The sequence below is a fragment of the Phycodurus eques genome, chromosome 19 (genome assembly GCF_024500275.1).
Source record: "Phycodurus eques isolate BA_2022a chromosome 19, UOR_Pequ_1.1, whole genome shotgun sequence".
In the NCBI taxonomy this organism is placed as follows: Eukaryota; Metazoa; Chordata; class Actinopteri; order Syngnathiformes; family Syngnathidae; genus Phycodurus; species Phycodurus eques.
In genome coordinates, this window is record NC_084543.1 from 13360719 (window position 1) to 13385135 (window position 24417).

Sequence of the window (24417 nt, forward strand, 5' to 3'; positions counted from 1 at the left end):
CGCAATGCCACTTAAATTATTATGATGCACAAATAATTCTTTACATTTTACTCAGTGCTGTTATTACTGTTGTTGTTGTTGTTGTTTTTATGAAGTGCAATACTGTAGAGCGCAATTTTTCGTATTAAAACGTCTCACTTAAATGTAGTTGTTGTTTTTGGGGTGCTGGAATGGATTAATGGTATATCCATTCATTTAAATGGGGAAAGATAATTTGAGAGTCTACTTCAAAGCATGGTTATAAAACACATTAAACTCATAAATTAACGCACTACTGTAATTATAATATAATGTAATATAATATAATATAGTGTGGCATGGTGGAAGACTGGTTAGCACATCCGAAAGGGTAGTGTGTATTTCTCCACAGGGAGAACATGCAAACTCCACACAGGCGGGGCCGGGGATTGAACCCCGGTCCTCAGAACTGTGAGGCAGACGTCCTAGCCAGTAGTACACCGTGCCGCCTATTAACACATTATATTAAGTTAATTTTTCACATACCAAACACAATATTGCCTTTTTTTTTTTTTTTTTTTTTTTTTTTTTACCTGTCATGTTCAGCTGCGTGGCCATGCAAAATGCCTTTTGTGCTCGAACAGTCTCGCTGTATAACAGGGGAGTTCGAAATACTCCCTCTGCTTATTGTTTTATTATTATGATGTTTATTGAAAATGCAGCCCGACAGAAAAGGGTTTTAGGAGATAGACAGAGGGACAGAGTGGACAAGGGGAATAGGGGTGAGAACCACAGTAGAACAATAGTGAGACAGTCCAGATATTTGAGCACAAGTAACGCTACAACAGTCAAATCGTGTGCTTATTTGTGGGTGGGGGGACATGCAAAAACTAACCAATAGAACAAGATAAGAGAGGACAGAAAAGGGGAGGACAGGACAGGATGTGGGAAATGAGCAAGGCAGTGCTACTGAAGAGTGGCGCAGTGGGATGCTTTTGTCTAAAACACCAGTAAGAACGTGAGTGGATATCGTAATATAATCTGTGTTAGTATTACTGGTCCCATCACAAACAAAGCCTATAGAGCAAATATGTGAAACTCAGGCCCGGGGGCCAAATTTGGCCCACATTGTAATTATATTTGGCCCACAAGACCATATCAAATGTGTAATAGAGCTGGCCTGCAAGTATCTAGCACATGCGCACTCATATTACAAATCCCAGAATGCTTTGCTAGTGTGTTGGCCCATCATTCTAGACCGGCGAGCGCCCCTTCCCTTTCTGTTGCAGTCGTTAGCAACTATGCTACCAGTCTCCTTAAGCAAATTTACACTTCCCATTCCCAAAAATGGCCAAACGAAAGATGGAAACGGTTAACTTCCAAGACAGGTGGGAGGCAGATTACCTGTTCACTAAAGTAAAAGACAGACCTGTTTGTCGTGTGCGGAGAAACGTGGCGGTAACAAAGAATATAACATAAATGAATTATTTAAAAAAAAATGTATGCCCTTTATCAACTCCTAGGCAGGGACTGTTAATAGTTTGAAGTTTGGATTTTTATTGAAGGACATTCTTATTTTTGGGGGGTTGTTTTGTTGTTGGCCTTTGATAAAAGATTTACATCAAAAAGAAAGGCAGATGGAGAGACAGAAGAAATCATGTTAGTTAAATACAAAACAAACACATACCACTGATGTCTTTTATTGGAAATTTAAGTTTTTGTTTAAGCAATATTTAAGTTTGTTGTCATATGATAAACTTTAACGCTACATTTCTGCAGAGAAGGGAAACATGCACATTGCAGTGATTTTTCATTAACTATTGAATTTGGCCCATGATGTTGTCCCAATTTTAAATTTTGGCCCACCGTGAATTTGACTTTGACACCCCTGCTATAGCGTGTCTATGAAACTTATAAGTGATATGCATATCAAATGAATGTTAGTCAACTGGTGTACGGAGTTGCTGAGCCGGCACATCGGCGAAGGGTGGGCCTGGCCCCCTCCACCCGCAAAGGGGGGCCAAGTCCGTGAGCCCATCCCGCTGGGGACGCAGCCAGGGTGCCGCCACCCACTGCCCAGGATCCAGGGCGGTCCCCTAGCCCAACCGAAGCTCCACGACCAGTCCAAAAGGGAGGGGCGTGGGTACCAGGCCACCAGCCCTCATGCCCAACCCCCACCCCCAAACACCCCCATAGGGCATGGGGTCCCCAGCCAGTAACAGGACCCAACGCAGGAGCCAACCGCCACCTGAAAAAGGTCACAGCCCACCAAAAGCGAGCCCATGTTAAGCACCCGTTGCGAGCAATGACGGACAAGAGCGCCAGGAGAGGGGAGAGGAAGGCAGGGACCCGGAGGGAGGGGTGGGGGGGTGGGGGAACCCCATCTCCCCGCGGCTGGACAACCGATGGGGGGAGGGCGCAGGCCCCAGGAAGCTGATTTGTTTAATCAAATCAGCTTCCTGGATAAAACTATGAGTTTAATCGCTCATAGTGTTATGATATATACGTCTTCTTTTACTGTTTGGAATGAAATTATAGTTCCTATTATTATAGGCAAATGGAATTCAGGCATTAATGACTCTTAACTCTACAATAGTTCATTAGAAAGTTGGTGTATATTATGTTAAGCAAATAGTCTTGAATGGCAGAGAACAGTGTGCAATGTATGTTTATGTATTGATAATATCAGAAACTACACCAGGGGTGAACAAACTACATCCCCAGGGCCATTTGCGGCATATACATTTGCGACATTTACTAAAAATAACATTTGACGCTGCCCACAATGTTCTTGAAAAAAAATAAGTGGGGCGGGGGGGGCAGCATGCAAAGTGTGTTTGGCAAACGTGGGGGTGTTATGATACACACATATTGCCTATGGTGCGACACTCCTAAAAACGAATCCTACTAATACATTGGTTTTATATAGGGCTTTTCTTGATATGCAAAGATGCAAATGAACTAGTTTTATGTAGTGCTTTTCTTGATTTGCCAAAGATGCAAATAAACTATTTAAAACTATCCATCCATCCATTTTCTGAGCCGTTTATCCTCACAAGGGTCGCTGGCCTGCTGGAGCCTATCCCAGCTATCATCGGGTAGGAGGCGAGGTACACCCTGAACTGGATGCGAGCCAATTGCAGGGCACATACAAACAAAAAACCATTCGCACTCACATTCACACCTATGGGCAATTTAGAGTGTCCAATTAATGCATGTTTTGGGGATGTGGGAGGAAACCGGAGTGCCCGGAGAAAACCCACACAGGCATGGGGAGAACATGCAAACTCCACACAGGCGGGGTCAGGGATTGAACCCCGCTCCTCAGAACTGTGAGGCCGACGCTCTAACCAGTCGGCCACCGTGCCGCCCTATTTAAAACTAAAATAAAAAAACCTTCATCTTCATTCTGCTCCATGCCAAAGTCCACTTTGTGAACATATCACATTAATGATCCTCAAGTAACTGCTTTCCAAATTTTCAGCTTACTGCAATTTACTCTTGTTTTGATTCCAAGTGTTTAGATGTGATTCGGCTGCTGCCCAGTGCTGGGGCAGCCCTATTGTAGTGGATACAGGGCAGAGGGCCACACCATAATCCCCCCCAAAAAACTGTATTTCCTTGTCACCTTTAACAGACTGCTGTGATGTAGCAGTTTCTAAAAATACCTATAATATACTGTACTGTGTAATTGCTTGATGGACTTTTTTTGCGTGTTTAATAAATTAAAATGGAAGAAGAAGAGGCTCTTGTATCTGTGGCTATTTCTGTGTATGCCACTTGGAGAAAAAAAGTTTGGCCACCCCTGTTCTACACTTTAGGTTTTATATACAATTTGTCTTTCTTTTTCTTTTTTTTTCCGAAACACCCAGGTCAATAGACTTCAGAGTTGGGCAGAATAATTTTCCTTGTGAAGTGGATAAGATGTGAATTTGGGTCTATCTTTTAAAATATAAGTTACTCGACCATAGTTTTGCAGTATAAAACATCCAGTATCTGTTGTACTATATAATCGAGCTTATAATGTTAACTTTTTATCATCCATCTTCTATAGTACTTCTCCTCATGAGGGTTGGGTGTTTTCTGGAGCATATCCCAGCTGTCTTTTGGTGTGACAGCTGGGATATGCTCCAGAAAACACTTTAAAAACTTAATGCACGTTACCACTACTGAAAGTTCTGTAAATTTTACCAGTTAAACACCAAAGACTATAATTTTAAATTGGATAACCCAGGAGTCATTTATTTAAAAAAGCTTTTCACGTTTTCAATGTTTTACTGTTCATCAGAAATCCTTCTACTTTCTAGGAAAGGAGTTATTTTGTAACCATTTGAAGTTCTCAATCTCATTGAATGGCAATGGCCTATGTGGTCCCCCAAGGGTCAGTTCTTGGACCCCTCCTGTTCAGCCTGTATATGCTACCCTTGTGTCAAATTCTTCAGAACTTTAATTTTGACCATCATAGCTATGCAGATGACACACAGCTATATCTAGCGGTGTCTCCAGATGACTACAGTTCAATTGAGGTGTTGTGTCACTGTGTAAAACAGATAAATAACTGGACGAGCCAACATTTTCTTCAATTAAACCACAACAAAACTGAGATAATGGTTTTTGGCAGTAAAGAAAAGAGGATTGCTGTTTGTAAATACCTGGAGTCACTCGCTTTAAAAACCAAAGACCAAGTCCGAAATCTTGGTGTTCTGATAGATTCCGACGTGACTTTCAAATCAATTACTAAAACTGCCTTTTACCATCTGAAGAACATATCCAGAGTGAAGGCTTGCATGTGTCAAGCAGACCAGGAGAAGCTCATCCATGCTTTTATCTCAAGTAGACTTGGCTATTGTAATGGTCTTCTGAGTGGACTCCCTAAAAAGAGCATTAAACAGCTGCAGGTCATTCAGAATGCTGCAGCTCGGATTCTGACCAGAACAAAGAGGTCAGAGCATATTACTCCAATTCTAAAGTCTTTACACTGACTTCCAGTCAGCTTTAGAATGGATTTTAAAGTTCTGCTACTGGTCTATAAATCACTAAACAGTTTAGGTCCTGAATACATTAATGAAATGCTAATGATATATAAACCCAGTAGGGCTCTGAGATCGACAGACTCAAGTCAAATAGTGGAGCACAGAGTCCAAAGCAAACATGGTGAAGCAGCATTTAGCTGTTATGCTGCACACAAATGGAATAAGTTGCCAACAGAAGTGACATCAGTGTGCATGTTTTTAAGTACAGGTTAAAAACTCTTCTTTTTCACATGCTTTTTAGAGCATTTCCACTTTTAAATGATATTACTTGCACTGTACGCTGTTTTAATTGTATTTTTATTTTTTATTTTTGTTTTAAATGGTTATAAGCTCTTTTTCTTTGTTTTTAAATGCTTTTAATCATGTAAAGCACATTGAGTTACCTTGTGTATGAAATGCGCTATATAAATAAATTTTCTCTGCTTTTGCTTTGCTTACGTTTTTGTAACCACAGATACTGTACATTTTTGATTAGTCAGTTCAATCGTGATTTGACGAGTTATGTTATTGTCCTCCTAGTCTTTGTACATTTACTCTCTGTCAATGTAGTTACGTATGGTTTATGTTGCCCTTTCACAGGTTTCGTTTTGTGTGCAAAAAGATCATCAACCACAAGATGTTCGACCATGTGGTGTTGGTTATCATCTTCCTCAACTGCATTACTATTGCGATGGAGCGGCCTCGCATCGACCCCACCAGTGCTGTGAGTCTGGACAAAGACTGCATAAAACTGCCAGCATGAAAAAGGATATAGACTGAAAGAAAGATAAACACAAGCATTCATCAATACTCATGAGTGGAGGGAACGTTTCATCCAGATTCCGAATCTCTTCTGGTTCCAATGGAGGAAACATATAAAATGTTATTTAAATTGCTATCAAATTCCAGAATGATGGACAGTACATGTACAGAAACTGTACCATTACATCTGACCCTGCATACACGTAAGAAGAGCAACAAGAAGAAGAGCAATTGAATGAATGTAAGCTTGCACACTCCGTTTCATGGCGACTCATTGAAATATGTAAAAATTTGACGCCATGGTCCACCCACATTAGACAGGGTAGACAAAAAGGTTTTCCATGTGCGTGGTTCATCGGTCTAATTGTATACCTTTTTCCGATTTCAGATTTGGGGGGAATTCCCTCGTCAGTCAGAGTTTGTCAAAAAGTACGACCCCTGAAATTCACCCAAAATGGCAGCTTCAAAACAAAATGGCTGACTTCCTGTTCAGTTTTGATCATGACTCCTTGAGACTTTTTCATCCATAGTGTTATGATATAAATGTCCTCCAAATTTTGTGTCGATTTTCTAACTTTCCAGGTGGCATTACTGAGTGAGGTTTGAGAGAACCAATAAAATACATACATTTCTACATGGATACACATATGCAGGGCTTGACATTAATGTTTTTGCTTACCGGCCACTGTGGCTAATGGTTTCCCAGAGTTACAGTACAAGCCACTCAGTACTGTCACTAGCCACAATTTTGGCTTTGGATAACATTGCCTGGAGGTGCTGATGGAAGTTGCTTGTCCCTTCTCCTCTTCCTTCATCTCAGCCAGGTTTTCTCTTATTTGTATATATATATATATGTATATATATATGTATATATATATGTGTGTATATATATATATATATATATATATATATATATATATATATATATATATATATATATATATATATTTTTTTTTTTCCCCCGTGCCTGCGTGGGTTTTCTCCGAGCACTCCGGATTCCTCCCACATCCCAAAAACATGCATGGTAGGTTAACTGACGACTCTAAATTGCCCGTAGGTGTGAATGTGAGTGTGAATGGTTGTTTGTTTGTCTGTGCCCTGCGATTGGCTGGCAACCAGTTCAGGGTGTACCCCGCCTCCTGCCCGATGATAGCTGGGATAGGCTATATATATATATATATATATATATATATATATATATATATATATATATATATATATATATATATATATATATATATATATATATATATATATAAAACCTGTATATATTATATTAATGCTCGCACTCGCCCCCTAAATCCCCAGTCGATATTCATATTGTCTTTGGCGAGCGATGGTCGAATCAATTCAATCTCTTACTGCTTGTATTATTCAAAATAATAGTCCAACAAATGAAAAATCCAATTAGATTTTTTGTAAACTATCTATAGCCCCGTTTAAGTCCTCTTCGCAGTTTTTTGAGGTTGCACATTGACTCACAACGTAAAGAAAGAGGGCGACGGGCACGTTTTCACTCTGAAAATAATGCAGCTGCCAATACGCTTTTTGTTAGCACCTTGTGTCTGTGTGCATGCGTAACAGGACATATTGTTTTGTCCCCATGCGTGTCACTTCACGAACGGATTCCATTCACAGTAGAAGTCGCTTTTGTTTTTGTAATGTGAACGACTATACAACAAGATACGATTTAACAAAAAAAAGTGTGAATGTAGCCTTACAAACAGCCTTCTGGTAACATTACAGAAATTTCAACCTCATCTCCTTGGTGGAGGTAACTATACTGGCAGAAGTTTAAAAAAAAAAAAAAAAAAAGAGACACCTCTAAACCTTGATTCACATTCAAGTGATTTACCGCAGCACAGAAATTATGCGGAACATTATGCAACAGAGTGGTGGTCATGTTTGACTCTGAGCCAGAGGCTTTCGATAATGGGCCTTATGCATGTTTATATGTTTCACTTCATTATCTGATATGGCATCACCTTGCTGTAGAACACACATTCACGCACATGCTCCACATATAAACTCATGCCCTTTTTTTTCTTTTCCAGCAATAGCCGCAGAACACCGACTAGCCAGTTTGTACATAAACACAATAATTATTTCTGTGATTATTGTTTTTCTCCCCACTGAACGAGGTGTTCTGCAGATAGCTTTGATTGTGGTTTGGTCTCAGCAGAGCACACTGTTCTGCTCGTTTTGTTTCTGAACCGCAGAGGAGATTGTGCTGTCTTAATTGATTCAATTATCTTTGTGCTACCGTACGTGGCTAATGTCCAGGAAAGGAGATGTCTAACACATGGAGGCTGCCCCATAAGGCCACAGGGGCACATCAGCACAAATGCATTTGCTTATGCAAATTAATCGTCTACAAATACACAATGTCCACAGTCCAAGTAATGCTAACACATTCGCATTAGAGAGTGTTACTGTTTTTTGGGATGTATTTTGTCACATCACTACTGAGGCCATTATAGAAACGAAATGATATGGAGGATGCAAGCAAGAATCCAAAACCAAAGAAAATTGGAGTCATTACTCTGTTTGTAAAAATGTAGCAGTGGCATGAGCTGTTTTTTTTGTGTAAATTGTTATGAATTAATTATGCCAATTGAGCCAATTTCTACTATTACGAATTGGCTGTGTGAAAGCAAATATGTATAATATATGACTCTTCTGCTTATGCGCTGATAGTTCGTAGCTTCATCTTGGCCCTGATGCCAACTTAAAATATGGTCTACATTCAATCGTTAAATTTAGTCATCAATTGTCTTGCTGGTAATTTTTTTTTTGAGTCACAACACTTTCATGTGTGATAAAGGTTGGATAATTAGATTATTGAACTTGTTGCTAAGTGTTGCCTTGATGTGGTCTACATTCAGCTCAGCGGAAGCAATTGGAGGATGATTATACCACTTATTATGATACATGACTCCTAATTGAGCAAGACGACAATCCATCATTGCCCTGGGTTCTAAACTGAATTACAACAGCTCTGATGATATAAAATATGATCACGCTACATTTTCATGATCCTCGTTATCCTACTGCGGATATATTTAACAATAAGAGTTGGTGATACACACAAATCTTTCCAGAAACTTCACTCTTTAGGAGTGTGGGAATCATTTTTAATTTAGATTATTTATGTAATCGGGATCAGCAATTTAGTCCCTGATGATGTAGTGGTACACTCGCCTGACTTTGGTGCAGGCAGCGTGGGATCAGTTCCCACTCAGTGACGGTGTGAATGTGAGTACGAATTGTTGTCTGTGTCTGTATGTGCCCTGCGACTGACTGGCGACCAGATCAGGGTGGAGTCCGCATTTCGCCCGAAGTCAGCTGGGATAGGCTCCAGCACCCCGTGACCCTAACCAGGATAAGCGGTGTTGAAAATGGATGAATGGATGGATGGATGGATGGATGGATGGATCAGCAAACCAGCATTTAAGTTGTTCCAGAGACCAAGATATTTTAAATCTTACCGGAGTAGAGCTGTAGCATTTCCAGCAGATTACCTTCTGGAAGTAAGTTATGATGTATCGTAACTCTGGACATAAGTCATAGCTTTCAAAACCAGGTCAAGCTAAAATGAGCACTTCATCATGATAGCCTATTGCTGTGTAGTACTGGAGTAAAACCAATGGTCGGAAACAAATTACTTGCACCGGTATGTTTTATCATGTTGCCTACTGTAATGCTATGTAAAGAAAACATGGCCCACAGTTTTTTTTCTATAATTATTATTGTTGAGTTATTGTTGACATGAACTGCACCGTGTTCCTTAACTGTGGGATGACTTTATTGTTGCAAAAAGTTTAATTTCTGGTTTATAATTGTTTTCAGATTTGTCCAAGTACCCTTCTTTAGTGGATGATCTTTGAGCTTCATTTCAAAAGATGTACTGTCACCTTACTGCATATGCAGAGGTCTCCCGTTATGCAATGCACAATTGTACGACTTCTGCAGGATTCAAATTTTGAGGTTCCATTATACGCAGTGGGAAATTGATGGATAGAAATTCAGATGTTTAGGTCATAACATGATTCCAAAAGGATAGCAAAATGGTTAATCAAAATGCTTTGACTCATAATGATAAAGGAGTAATAAAAAAAATCCTGTCCACTGGAACTGTGCATTTAAAAAAAATGAAAACACTTAATTGTGCCAGTGGTAATATTCAAAAGCACTAAATTCAAAAGCAATCGAGTTAATAGCTAGTCGTTACTGTCACTACAGACTCCTCTCATAGATTTTTGCCATCCATTGACAGTAGTTAGCTACAGTTAAGTATTTCCAGTTTATTTATCATTGTCTCCGTTTATTTAGATTATAATTTCATGTACAAAAAGAAATACACAAATGAAAAACTAAATCCTCATTCTTACAAGCGAGCAGTATTAGAACTGAATGGCTGCTGTCAAGCCTGGAATTTATGAACCCTCTTAGCAAGCAAGTATTCCCAGTGAGGTCATGCCAAACATTCCCAGAGTTTTAACAGGACTGTCGTGGTCCGTGTCAGTGTATGTGATGTTGTCTTCCTCTGAGCATGTGCGATGACCAACGGAGGCCGTGGGAAAGGCAACCACCTCCACACAATTGCAGACACTGAGACTCAGAAATGTCGGGTAGGGTCACAGAATCTTCCCAGTACGAAAGGAATTAGGTTAAATAAGCAGCTCGTGAAGGAATCCTATTCGTGCTTGCTTGTTTTCTCCAGTTAATGCTTTTGGAGCCCAGTAAAAAGGCTCTCATCTCTTCCCATCCCACTCTACCATCATTTAGGCATGCTGGCCCCAGGCAGGAGGCAGTCTTGGGACCACTGCATTGTAAACATAAATATTACTAAATTCCACATTTTGCTTCAAGAGTTAAGATAAGTGTCAAATGCAAACTTTGTTCTTTCCTTCCGGCCATCATTTGTAAGTGCAATGGATTTCTCGTGAGATGTTTGGAATGTTTCCCCATTCAGTATTTTGCTCAACAAATTTAAAACTGTAACTAAAGCATAGCTTTTTTTTCATTATTTTTTTTTTTTTACAGGAACGGATCTTCCTAACATTATCCAACTACATATTCACAGCAATCTTTGTGACTGAGATGACCATAAAGGTAAATATGGCCAGATTTATCTATCTATCTATCTATCTATCTATCTATCTATCTATCTATCTATCTATCTATCTATCTATCTATCTATCTATCTATCTATCTATCTATCTATCTATCTATCTATCTATCTATCTATCTATCTATCTATCTATCTATCAATCTGTCTGTCTGTCTGTCTGTCTGTCTGTCTGTCTAGCTAGCTAGCTAGCTACCCATCCGTCCATCCATCTGTCCATCCATCCATCCATCCATCCATCCATCCATCCAGCTAGCTAACAATGTAACTATCAGCAATAGTTAGGTATGGCTATTTTGGCTTTCTCATTCCTGTGGTTTTCCTTGCCTCACTGACTTCTATAATATTGTTGGCTGGTCAAGATTTCATCAGTACAGTAACATCTGACAACTAAAGCCCAGTATAATATTTCAGCGGCCTGGAAAATAACGTGATTCCCTTTTTTTCTTAATGTTTTGCATAAAATGGAGAAACTAGGCCCAAACTACTCAAACTGCCACTCATGCATGTGTGCTATGAGCCCCCAAAATATCAAGAGAATCAGGGTAAAGAAGGAGAATGTGTTTCTAAAATGGGAGAAAGCCAATGAGAGGCAGGGTCAAACATACAGATTATACTCGCATTATGCGCATACCCTTTCAGTGCTGTTTCATCACATTGGACTGTCTTGCCAGCATTCAAATGGCTCAGCTTGCTGAAGTTAATGCGTGTCACTCATCCACTGCCTGCCTTTTTGCCCCCTGTGTGATTACTTGGCACACAAATATTAGGCCTGAGCACTCACGCACGTACACTACACACAAAGCTCTACTTGTCAAGTGATCCCTGGATGTGGAGTGTCAAAGCATACCATCTGTGTTGTTCCAGACAGGGGTTTTACCACAACATAAATGTGAGAAATTCTTTTAACCACATTTATTCCACTAGATTCATTCATTAATGTTTCCACTCCAGTGGTGGAATAGCAGTGTTACATTAATTGAGTTCAATGCAGAAATACAACACTACAAGATAATATAAACTATTTCAAATTATTAATATACCGTGGCAGCTGGTGGGATTTCATTACCTATCAACTATTTATACTCGTCATTTAAAAATAGCTACACATATATTTCAAAATGTGTTTATTTTGCTATCAATACTAATTTTTTTTTATCTTCAAGGACAATAGTATGGTGATGACTGTGCATGGTGGGGCAGCGCCCTGGCGCCCTCTATTGATGAGCCACTACTGTTATTATAATTGTTAATATTGCTAGTTGCAATTTCAGGAAAGGTTGACATCGATGTATTTGAGATGTTCAAGTTGCCTAAAGATAGATTAGCTTTATAACAATGTGTGCCCACGATCTTAAATCTAGTACACCACATATTTTAATGTGCTCACAGTATAAGTAGGGTGCTCTAATTGTGATTTCTCCTACTTTCAAATTGTATTCCATGTAAAGCAAAGGGGTGAAATAAAATGGCTGTATATCACCTCATTACCAGTCATTTTTTATTGAGCAGTCCTCAACTCTAAGTAGAATGAAAGCAAGAACCTCTTTGATGGATATTCATATACATTATTCTTTATGCTATGCATTGATGAGCACCATTAGGCTATGCCTTCCTTCTTTCTTTCTTTTTTCGCCCATCTCTCGATAGAATGGATGCATAATAGGTTGGCCTGGTATAAATTTAAAGGGGAAAAAGTGAGGCTATCATTATAATGATTTCCTGGAAAGCAAGGATAATGGGCAGAATAAATGATGAGCAGGGCCTATGGAAGCGCTTATGATGTTTCTTGCCAAGCTCCAAGTAAACAGTAATCCCATAAATTCAATAAACTGTGCAAGTAGGTTCTTAAGCGTTCACTCTTTGTAAATAGAGGAGGGCTTGATAACAAACAACTCATCTCTCTTAGTACGATAGCTGTTAAAAAGTGGTACACAAAAAGTGTACAGGTCAACAATGGTTTTGATTATTTTATGATCACGTTTAGTTACATATGTTTATGGTACTCTATCCTATCACAGATAGGATGTGACCTAAAAGTGAAAGAGAAATTCTTGAAGGAGTTAGACAAAGTAGTTCTGAGCATCCCAGACAGAGAGGGTGTCATGATTGTTGCAGATAGGTTGGAAATCACTGAGTTAGAGAGAGCAGACTTCAATGGTTTGGACATGTCCAGAGGAGAGATTGGACATGTCCAGAGGAGAGATTGTGAGTATATTGGTAGAAGGATGATGAGGATAGAGTTGCCAGGCAAGAGAGCTCGAGGAAGACTAAAGAGAAGGTTGCTAGATGTAGTGAGGGAAGACATGAGGGCAGTTGGTGTTAGAGAGGAGGATGCAGGAGATAGGCTTACATGGAAAAGGATGTCGCTGTGGTGACACCTAACGGGACAAGCCGAAAGGAAAAGAAGAAGAAGAAGTATCCTATGCCCTTTTCACCTTCGGAAATTAGGCCATGTTTGTCGGGTATGTTATCAGTGTGCATGCTCATTTTATTTGGAGAAATGTAGGTTTTGGAAATATTGCTTTCTGTTGTTTCATTTATTTTTGTGTTGCTGCTCTTTAAACCTTTTTTATTTTTTTTTTAATGGCGAAGCCACAATAAGAATGGCTTTTGTTCTGCGTGCTTTGTCTCTCTTACATATGGCCATAAATGTTGTGTTATGATTCAATTTATAAGCAATCTGACCACAGGTCATAGGTGTAAATGTGATTCTAAATGATTTGACATCCCTGGTCTATGGTGTGTGCCCTGTGGTTGTCTGGCGACCACAACAGGGTGTACCACGCCTCTCACCGAAATTCAGTTGGAAAGGCTCCATTTCATAGGATTACATTGGACATGTTTGTCTTTCTGTCTGTTTAGTTTGTTTGGCTTTCCTTAGTATTAACATATTGTAATTTGCTGTGTGTTATAATACCTATTTGTCCTTTTTGTGTCCAGATTGTGGCATTGGGTTGGTGCTTCGGTGACAAGGCCTACCTGAGAAGCAGCTGGAACATTCTGGATGGGATGTTAGTGATGATATCTGTTATCGACATCCTGGTCTCTTTACTCTCCAACTCTGGTACTAAGATCCTTGGCATGCTCAGGGTGCTGAGGCTGCTTCGTACTCTAAGGCCTCTGCGGTGAGTGACATTAAAGTCATAAATCCACTAGAGAAGCCTCATGCCCTCGACTGTCTTTCTTTCTTTCTTTCTTTCTTTTTTGTTTTTGTTTTTTGTGTTACATTACACTATATATCACAAACCTTAGTAGAATTGGTAATGCATCGGGAAATCAGGTCAGTTAGGTTCGATATACAGCCCCATTTGTACTCTCTTATAAATGTCTACAATTACAATGCTTTATATATCCATCAAGTCACAAATATTTTCAAGCATAACAACCCCTATTTTTTCTATTCAAGAATGCAAGTTAATAACTATAATTTCACTTAATCATTATCAAGAAATGTTTACTACGACTTACTATGTTTTCATTTTTTGCTCAAACTTTTTTGTTGTTGTTTTTTTAGTTACTACGCAGTAACTAATTGTTTTTTTTAATTACTAAGTACTCTATGTGCATAGTTGCAAAATCCACACACCAGAAAACTGGCAAAACGAGAAAACTGGTAACATGAGTCATCACAGGCACTCTGGAGTTGCCCACGGAGAGAGGCGCCGAGCAGGTGTGGGTATACTTATTGCCCCCCGACTCGGCACCTGTACGTTGGGGTTCACCCCGGTGGATGAGAGGGTAGCCTCCCTCCGCCTTCGGATGTGGAGACGGGTCCTGACTGTTGTTTGTGCCTATGCACCAAACAGCAGTTCAGAGTACCCACCCTTTTTGGGGCGCTCCCGCTGGGGACTCCATCGTTCTGCTGGGGGATTTCAATGCTCACGTGGGCAATGACAGTGTTACCTGGAAGGGCGTGATTGGGAGGAACGCCCCCCCCCCCCCCCCCCCCCGACCAGAACCCGAGCGGTGTTCTGTTATTGGAGTTCTGTGCTCATCACGGCTTGTCCATAACGAACACCATGTTCAAGCATAAGGGTGTCCACACGTGTACTTGGCACCACCACCTCGGTCGCAGTTCGATGATAGACTTTGTGGTCGTGTCATTGGACTTGCGGGCGCATGTCTTGGACATGGACTGTAAACTGATCACCACCTGGTGGTGAGTTGGCTGCGATGGTGGGGGAAGATGCCAGTCCGACGTGGCAGGCCCAAACGTATTGTGAGGGTCTGCTGGGAACGTCTGGCAGAATCCCCTGTCAGAAGGAGCTTCAACTCCCACCTCCGACAGAACTTTGCTCATGTTCCGGGGGAGGCAGGAGACATCGAGTCTGAGTGTACCATGTTCCGCGCCTCCATGGCTGAGCCAGCCGACCGGAGCTGTGGCCGTAAGGTGGTCCGTGCCTGTCGTGGCGGAAATCCCCGAACCCGTTGGTGGACACCAACAGTGAGGGATGCCTTCAAGCTGAAGAAGCAGTCCTATCGGGCTTTTTTGGCCTGTGGGACTCCTGAGGCAGCTGATGGGGCCCGGCCAAGCGGAATGCAGCTTTGGTGGTCGCTGAAGCAAAAACTCGGGTATGGGAGGAGTTTGGTGAAGCCATGGAGAAAGACTTCCAGACGGCTTCGAGGAAATTCTGGTCCACCATCCGGCGTCTCAGGAGAGGAAAGCAGTACACCACCAACACTGTGTATAGTGGGGATGGGACGCTGCTGACCTCGACTCGGGGCGTTGTGAGTCGGTGGGGAGAATACTTCGAAGACCTCCTCAATTCCACCGACACGCCTTCCCATAAGGAAGCAGAGTCTGGGTTCTCTGAGGCAGGCTTTCCAATCTCTGGGGTTGAGGTCACCGAGGTGGTTAAAAAGCTCCTCAGTGGCAAGGCCCAAGGGGTGGATGAGATTTCCCCGGAGTTCCTAAAGGCTTTGGATGTTGTGGGGCTGTCCTGGATGACACGCCTCTGCAACATCAGGTGGACATTGGGGACAATGCCTCTGGATTGGCAGACTGGGGTTGTGGTCCCCCTTTTTAAGAAGGGGGACCGGAGGGTGTGTTCCAACTACAGGGGGATCACACTCCTCAGCCTCCCTGGTAAGGTCTATTCAGGGGTGCTGGAGAAGACGAATCTCAGATTCAGGAGGAGCAGTGTGGTCTTCGTCCTGGCCGTGGAACAGTGGACCAGGTCTACACCCTCATCAGGGTCATCGAGGGTGCATGGGAGTTTGCCCAACCAGTCTACATGTGTTTTGTGGACTTGGAGAAGGCGTTCGACCGTGTCCCTCGGGGAGTCCTCTGCTTCGGGAGTATGGGAGGATGGGGTGCCGAACCCCCTGATATGGGCTGTTCGGTCCCTGTACGTCCGACAATCGGGAGAGGACAGACAATGAATGAAGAGGAAAAAGCCGAGTTTAGTGGGTTCACTCTGTACCACTGAAATGGGAGATGAGTTGCTAGACAGCAATAAGGCGTTGGGTACTTTATCAATAAGGACTCCTAATCGGGAGAAAAGTTGTTCTGATATTGATTAGCTTTTATGTCAAGCCTCTTACCGTTTGAATATTGAACTCTACATCTTGTTCCAACTGTATGTAGAATGTCATAACTTTGCACTTTAAAACAATAGCAATCACTGAGGAAGTTTGACTGTTTTTAATGTGTGAAAGCTGTTTATTATCATTATTATTATTATTATTATTATTATTATTATTATTATTAGGCAGTACAGTGGAATATTGTGGCAAGACTATCTGCCTCACAGTCAAAGGTTTTTTGTTCTGACATTTCTGTGAGGAGTTTGCACCTTCTCCCCTGACTTCATTTAACAGTACAATACCTTTGCTGTAGTTTATTTCATATCAACTAAATTGTCTATTTTTCTCTCTTTGTACAGTTAGCAGCACACATCAACTAGGTTTACACTTGTATTTAATTTCTTGATATACACAAGGATTTTTTTTTCAAGAATTTATTAGAAAAAAAGACGGTAAGAGTCGATATTTTTGCATGTTGCGCTTGAAAAGAGTTTTGTGGTTTTTTATATAGATTTTTATGGTTCTGGTCTCAGTTTATCTCGGTCTTGACTCTATCTTGACTCCCGAAAGTCTTGGTTTTATCGTGGTCTCGTGAGTTCTAATCTCAGACGAGTCTTGGTCTCGGATAATGTGATTTTAAGCACCACACTTGTGTTTTCCTTTTGTTTTTGTGTGTTTGACTGCTTTTCACGATAAATAAATGGCTGAAAGTGCAGCGCTAAGTGTGGCGCTCCTTCATTTTTCTACTTCACTCAAACAGCGGTGTAACTAAAGCTCACTTTTAGTCTTATTTTGGTTATCAACACAAACTAAAAAAAACAAAAAAAACGGCAAGTGACAGCTCATAATGCCAAAAACTTGTAAGTTGGTGCAATCGTAAGTGAAGATACCACTGTATAACAGAAGACAAGTGAAGCTTTGTCATCCATGAAGTGAAACAGCACTGTGCTAGTTTAAATATCAGCTTGTCGTCTCTGCCGTTCGATTGTGGCTGACTTTCGTTCGCCGGGCGTTTGAATTAAATATGAGATTGTCTGTGTTTTCCCCTCTAGCACCACAGCTGCAGATGAGATCACACTGGCAGGAAATACTGATTTGCTGATCTGAATCAGGACCAATCAACAGTCCTTTATGTGCACAAAGCCTGTAAATAAATGTTGTATCGTTGGCCACGGGGGGTAGAGGGGGACGGGTTAAACAGTTAGCTAAGGTATATAGCAATGGTCAATTCCAAAAGGTAAATCAGTGGACAGTTTATGATTTACCTCCACTGTTTGTGTTTTAATCAAAGCTCACAAAACCAGCTAAACCAATTTTATTAAACAGCGTGGTAAGGTCGTGCATGAAACAAGGAAGAATCCATTAAACCTTGATGCTGTTCTGGACAAATGTGCTTCCCTTAGTGAATAATGCATGATTTCTATTAAGTAAAGGCCTGTAGAGCAGTTGAGTATCTCAGAGGGTGTACAATCTGGGTACTAATCCAAACAAAGATCATTTGGCCCACAAGGGGCACATAAGTATGTTTATTATTTGTTATTCTCTGCTGTTGACAGTATTATGCACCTGCTTTGTTGAAGTTAACACACACACACACACACGATCACACCTCCACAGTAATCCATCAAGCCTACAAGTAAGGGACGAAGGGCTCGCCTTTACAAGAGGCAGGAATTAAAACCATGTCACCAAATTGCATTTAGATGGATAGATAGATACACCACCGCCTCCATTGAATCGACAGTTGAGTCAAGAAAGCCTATCTCAACTGGATTATTCATTATTAGTTTTTGCATGAGTCAATTCATGGAGATTGAGCTAAAAATCTGTGTGTTGTTTTGATGTCAGGTGTTGACAAACAGTTGGTTTAGCTATAATTCCCCCCGACGGTTAACGCTTGTCGGCTCAGCCTTTGAGCTCATCTGTAACTTCATGATGATGTAATTAACCCCAGGCTTTCACTGGATAGTTAATGTGTTTGCTGGCTTCTGTTCTGGAGCGCACTGACTCCTAACTGACAGAGAGGACTGCTGGCTGTTAACTCACTACATGATTAAAAAAATTTCAAGGCACACACATTACACGATTAAGTTGTTTTTTGTGCGTAGGTGTGTGTGTGTGTGTGATTGTGTGTGTTTGTGTGTGTGTGTGTGTGACACAAAAATTCATTTTTCCCCATTTAGCAGAATGCACAAGACCTTGTTTTGACAGCTGAGGACTGATTGGTGTAACAATGGCGAACAAAAGGAAATTAATCAATGGAATACATAAAAGGGAAAGTTTTAGAAGAGAAAAAGTAAGAAACTCGAAGCTGCTTCATTTTTTATTCTCTGTATACCTGCTCAACGTCCCTCCTCTCTTCCCTCTCTTGTTTCTGTCTTCCTGAGTCGCTTAATTACATCCAGTGTTTACACTGTGGGAGCAAGCCTGCCACTTATTGCCCTACTTGTTGTTCTCATTTTTCAGTGTGAGGGGTGTGCTGCTGAAGCTGAGAATATAGTGTATGCAGGTGTTGTCGGTAACAACAACCTCTTCCTTGCTCTTTCTGTATAGCTCACAGAACAAGGGCACACTGTGCACTCCAATGATATTATAACGAGAGGTACAGAGAGATGAAAAACAACGTCTGGGGAATGTGTTTGTGGTAAAATAAGTTATGAGGCTATTCATCCAAATATGTCTAAAAAAGTTATGATTTGGTCACCAAGCAACGCATGCTTTATTCAGCATCTGCAGTTAGGTGCATAAGTATTTGGACCATGACAATGTTTTTTATGAGTCTTTATATTGAATATTGCTACTGTCCTTCGACTAGGGATAGTGTGAGTAGGTGGGGAGAATACCTTTAAGGTCTCCTTAATTCCACTCACATGCCTTCCTATAAGGAAGCAGAGTCTGGGGACTCTGAAGTGAACTCCCCCATCTCTGGGTTTTAGGTCAAAAAGGTGGTTAAAAAGCTCCTCTGTGCCAGGGCCTGGGGGTGGATGAGATCGGCCTGGAATTCCTAAAGGCTCTGGGTGTTGTGGGGCTGTGTCGGCTGACACACCTCTCCAACATCATGTGGCTATTGAGGAAAGTGTCTCTGGATTAGGAGGTGGTGGTCCCCTTTTTAAGAAGCAGGACTAGAGGGTGTGACCTAACTAAAGGGGTATAACAATCCTCGGCCTCCCTGGTAAGGTCTATTCAGGGCTTCTGGAGACGAGGGTCCGTCAGGAAACCGAATCTCAGATTCAGGAGAAGCAGTATGGTTTTCTTTCTGGCTGTTGAACAGTAGGCCAGCTCTTGACCCTCAGCAGGGTCTGGTGGGATGCATGGGAGTTTACCCAACCAGGAGAAGGCATTCGACCATGTCCCTCATGGAGTTCTGTAGGGAGTGTTTTGGGAGTATGGCGTAGCGGACCCCTGATACGGACTGTTCGGTCCCTGTATGACTAGTGTCAAAGTTTGGTCCGTATTATGGACAGTAAGTCGTTGGATTCTGCCAAGGCTGCCCTTTGTTCCAGATTCTCTCCGTGAACTTTATTGACAGAATTTCTAGGTGCTCCTCCTGGAAGCCGTCACCTTATCGTGGTGGAGGGGTTTGTGTGTCCCAATGATCCTAGGAGCTAGGTTGTCTGGCAGGGTCACCCATGACAAACAGGTCCCAGGTGAGGGACCAGACAAAGCATGGCTCAAAGACCCCTTATGATGACGAAAAACTATGGACTCAGTTTTCCCTTGCCCGGACGCGGGTCACCGGGGCCCCCCTCTGGAGCCAGGCCTGGAGGTGGGGCTCGAAGGTGAGTGCCTGGTGGCCGGGCCTGCACCCATGGGGCCCGGCCGGACACAGCCCAAAAGGGTAACATGGGTCCCCCTTCACATGGGCTCAGCACCTGTGGGAGGGGCAATAGGGGTCGGGTGCTGTGCGAGCTGGGCGGTGGCCGAATGCAGGGACCTTGACGATCCGATCCCCAGTTACAGAAGCTGGCTTTAGGGACGTGGAAGTCACCTCTCTGGCAGGGAAGGAGGTGGTGTGTGAGGTGTGAGGTCGAGAAGTTCTGACTAGATATAGGGGTTGGACTCTCTTCCACACTGGAGTTGCCCACGGTGAGAGGCGCCGAGCAGGTGTGGGTATACTTATTGCCCCCCAGCCCGGCACCAGTACGTTGGGGTTCACCCCGGTGGATGAGAGGGTAGCCTCCCTCCACCTTCGGGTGGGGGGACAGGTCCTGACTTTTGTTTGTGCCTATGCACCAAACAGCAGTTCAGAGTACCCACCCTTTTTGGAGTCCTTGGAGGGGGTGTTGGAGAGCGCTCCCGCTGGGGACTCCGCCAAGGATGCCCTTTGTCACTGATTCTGTTCAAAACTTTTATGGACAGAATTTCAAGGCCCAGTCGAGGCATTGTGGGGATCCGGTTTGGTGGCCTCAGTATTGCATCTCTGCTTTTTGCAGATGATGTGGTTCTGTTGGCTTCATCAAGCCTTGATCTCCAACTCTCACTGGAGCAGTGTGAAACAGCTCTGTGAAGCGGGACCGAAATAATTTACCATCGCAGGGTGTCTGGGGTCTCCCTTAGAGTTAGAGTGAGAAGCTTGGTTATCCGGGAGGGGCTCAGAGTAGAGCTGCTTCTCCTTTGCAACGAGCGGAGCAAGATGAAGTTGCTCGGGCATCTGGTTTGTACTTACCCATAATAATAACAATTTTAAATTTAGGATACCACGCTGTAAAGAAAGAATAGCTGTCGTGGCAAAGAAATGTGTGAAAGTATAGTAATATAGGAATTTCTTTCAATCCTTTTTCCATCTAATTTTTGTAAAATTGATGAGGATAATTGGTTGATATGGATAATCCAATTAGGGTCAAAATGAACATCCACATATGTCCAGTGCAATTTAACACTACTTGCAATTCACTCAAGCTATAAATGTCCTCTTTTGGTAGCCAATAACAGACAAAAAAACAACAACTTTGTTTTTGTCTAATCCTTAATTTTACAATTGGTACTAAATAGCTACACAACCAGAGATACATAGTATGCAGCTGTGACCACAGTGATCCCTATATGTCAGATGCAGTACTGCATCCTCACATTTTAAAGAAATTCTAAGAGAGGCAGTGAAGTGCAAACTGATAAGTTTCAGCCATTGGCTCGTTATTCTCTGATCATTGCTATCGATCAATGGCCTTGGTCAGCCCTGGCTCCTTATTATCCCATGTCCTCTCTTAATGTGCTATTGACTCTGCTTTCACTCAGTTGTCTACTCAGGGGAAAGCATGCTACAAGAACAAAGACTGGAAGAGCTGTACAGATTAGCAACACTAACCTTTTTTTACAGTGTATGTTTTTTTGCCTTTTCGGCTTTTGTCGTTTTTCAATGTAATTTATCAACTGTCATATATAAATGTGATGTGGTGTCTGTGTAGGTGCTGTTATGTGTGGGTTTTCAAGAGTACAGCACATGGTTGAGACAGCAGTGATGTAGTGATTACCCTGTCTGCCTCACAGGCGAGAGGTTCTGGGTTCGAGTTTTGACTCTAGGAAATCTTCAAAAAAAAATCTTCAACATTCCTAAAAGATGATTCTTAGGATAATTGAAGACTGAGTTTTCCATAGGTGTGACTGTGAATGGTTGTTTATCCACACGTGCCCTGGGATTGACAACTGGGTTAGGCTCCAGCTCACCTGTGAGCCATTATATTGATTATTAATGGGATTCATAGTACTCTGAAAAATGTTTGTCCGATATAGCCTATTGTCCGTTACATTGAATCACTTTTTTTTCCAATTAATTTTTTATTTTATTTTTTAGGTCAAATGCACCCATATTTCTGTACAGTCCAAAATTGTTTTGTGATTTTTTTCTTTTTCCGTGGCTAAAATGCCCAGTCCAGTACAAAGTTATTGTAAATAAATAAAAAAAAAAAAGCTTGAAAATATTTTTAAGTTTCACATTTTATCCCAACTTACCACGCCGGTGTGCTTGGTCATAGTAACATTGTTGATGTACAGTACTCATCATAGCCGAGTTGCTTTCATGAGCTGCAAGGAGTTAGTGTGCTTCCTAGTTTCAAATGTGTTGCCAAAGGCAAATGGCTTGACAAAAAAAAATTACTGTACCAAAAATAAGATGTTCCAGACTCCAGAGACTTGTGTTTTGTATTCCTCAGGGTTAACAATACTGCCATGCCTCTCTCTCTCTCTCTCTCTCTCTCTCTCTCTCTCTCTCCTCGCTCACTCTCTCTCTCTCTCTCCCTCTCTCTCTCTCTCCTGGTTTGCACGATCGGGGGCAGTATAATACAGTTGTGAATACACAAATGAAGACAGCTTTCACAACTACTGGAAGTGACTTTGCGTGCGCTCTTCGGCACTATAGACAATAGATTTAACCACCATCACAAGGCCACCACGTCAATGCCCTACATTCAACATGTACATTACGTAGGCACGGGAGGCACGTCTTTTGGAATTAGATCTCGTCATATTGTATATCTGTGACCCGGAAATATGTCATATATAAATATGTCATATATATATATATATTTGGACACATTGTTCAGTCCCAACGGTCCGTTTTATTCGATGTCCTGGTCTGCTTTATCGAGGCCACACTATGTCTCTGTGTGTGTGTGTGTGTGTATACTTTTATATATATATACTTGTATATATGTGTATACTTATATATATATATATATATATATATATATATATATATATATATATATATATACTTGTATATATGTGTATACTTTTATATATATATGGGTACAGATGGGTACAGAAAGTTTTCAGACCCCCTTAGATTTTTCACTCTGGTTTATATTGCAGCCATTTGTTAAAATAATTTAAGTTAATTTTTTTCCTCATTAATGTACACACAGCACCCCATATTGACAGAAAAAAAACTGAATTGTTGACATTTATGCTCATTTATTGAAAAACTGAAATATCACACAGCCATTGGGGGAGAAGAGGTTTGGTGAGAGAGGTAAAGAAGAACCCAAAGATCACTGTGGCTGAGGTCCAGAGATGCAGTCGAGAGATGGGAGATAGTTTTAGCAAGTCAACCATCACTTCAGCCCTCCACCAGTCGGGGCTTTATGACAGAGTAGCTCGACAGAAGCCTCTCCTCACTGCAAGACACATAAAAGCCCACATGGAGTTTGCTAAAAAAAAAAAAAATACTGAAGGACTCCAAGATGGTGAGAAATAAAATTCTCTGGTCTGATGAAACCAAGATAGAAATTGTTGGCCTTAATTCTGAGTGGCATGTGTGGAGAAAACCAGGCACTGTTCATCACCTGTCCAACACAGTGAAGCATGGTGGTGGCAGCATCATTGCTGCCGGTGTGTTTTTCAGCTGCAGGGACAGGGAGACTGATTACAATTGAAGAAAAGATGAATGTGGCCAAGTACAGGGATATCCTGGACGAACACCTTCTCCAGAGTGCTCAGAACCTCAGACTGGGCCGAAGGGTCACCTTCAAAAAAGACAATGACCCTAAGCACACAGGAGAAGTGGCTTCAGAACAACTCTGTCACTGTTTTTGAATGGCCCAGACAGAGCCCTGACTTAAACCCAATTGAGCATCACTGGAAAGACCTGAAAATGGCTGCCCACCAACGTTCACCATCCAACCTGACAGAACTGGAGAGGATCTGCAAGGAGGAATGGCAGATGATCCCCAAATCCAGGTGTGAAAAACTTGCATCATCCCCAAAAAGACTCATGGCTGTATTAGCTCCAAAGGGTGCTTCTACTAAATACTGAGCAAAGGATCTGAATACTTATGGCTGTGTGATATTTCAGTTTTTCTTTTTTAGTAAATCTGCAAAAATTTCAAATATATATTTTTTTCTGTCAATATGGGTGCTGTGTGTACATTAATGTGGAAAAAAATAACTTCAACAATTTTAGCAAATGGCTGCAATATAAAAAAGAGTGACAAATTTAAGGGGGTCAGAAAACTTTCCATGCCCACTGTATATGCCCCGTCTCCCGCTCCGCCCAGAAAAAGAAATACAGATCGACGTATTGGGCACCCC

At 41.7% G+C, this 24417-nt stretch overlaps 1 protein-coding gene across 8 annotated transcripts in view; it reads left to right on the forward strand.

Moving 5' to 3' along the window:
• The window catches only part of cacna1g (calcium channel, voltage-dependent, T type, alpha 1G subunit), a 197386-nt gene that overhangs the window by 129423 nt on the left and 43546 nt on the right, over positions 1-24417 (forward strand). For all 8 annotated transcript variants that reach the window (XM_061705394.1, XM_061705388.1, XM_061705395.1 and 5 more), the window contains 3 exons: positions 5571-5694; positions 10779-10847; positions 13807-13991. In XM_061705394.1, the coding sequence (XP_061561378.1) occupies positions 5571-5694; positions 10779-10847; positions 13807-13991 (378 nt within the window). The remainder of the gene's footprint in view (positions 1-5570; positions 5695-10778; positions 10848-13806; positions 13992-24417) is intronic.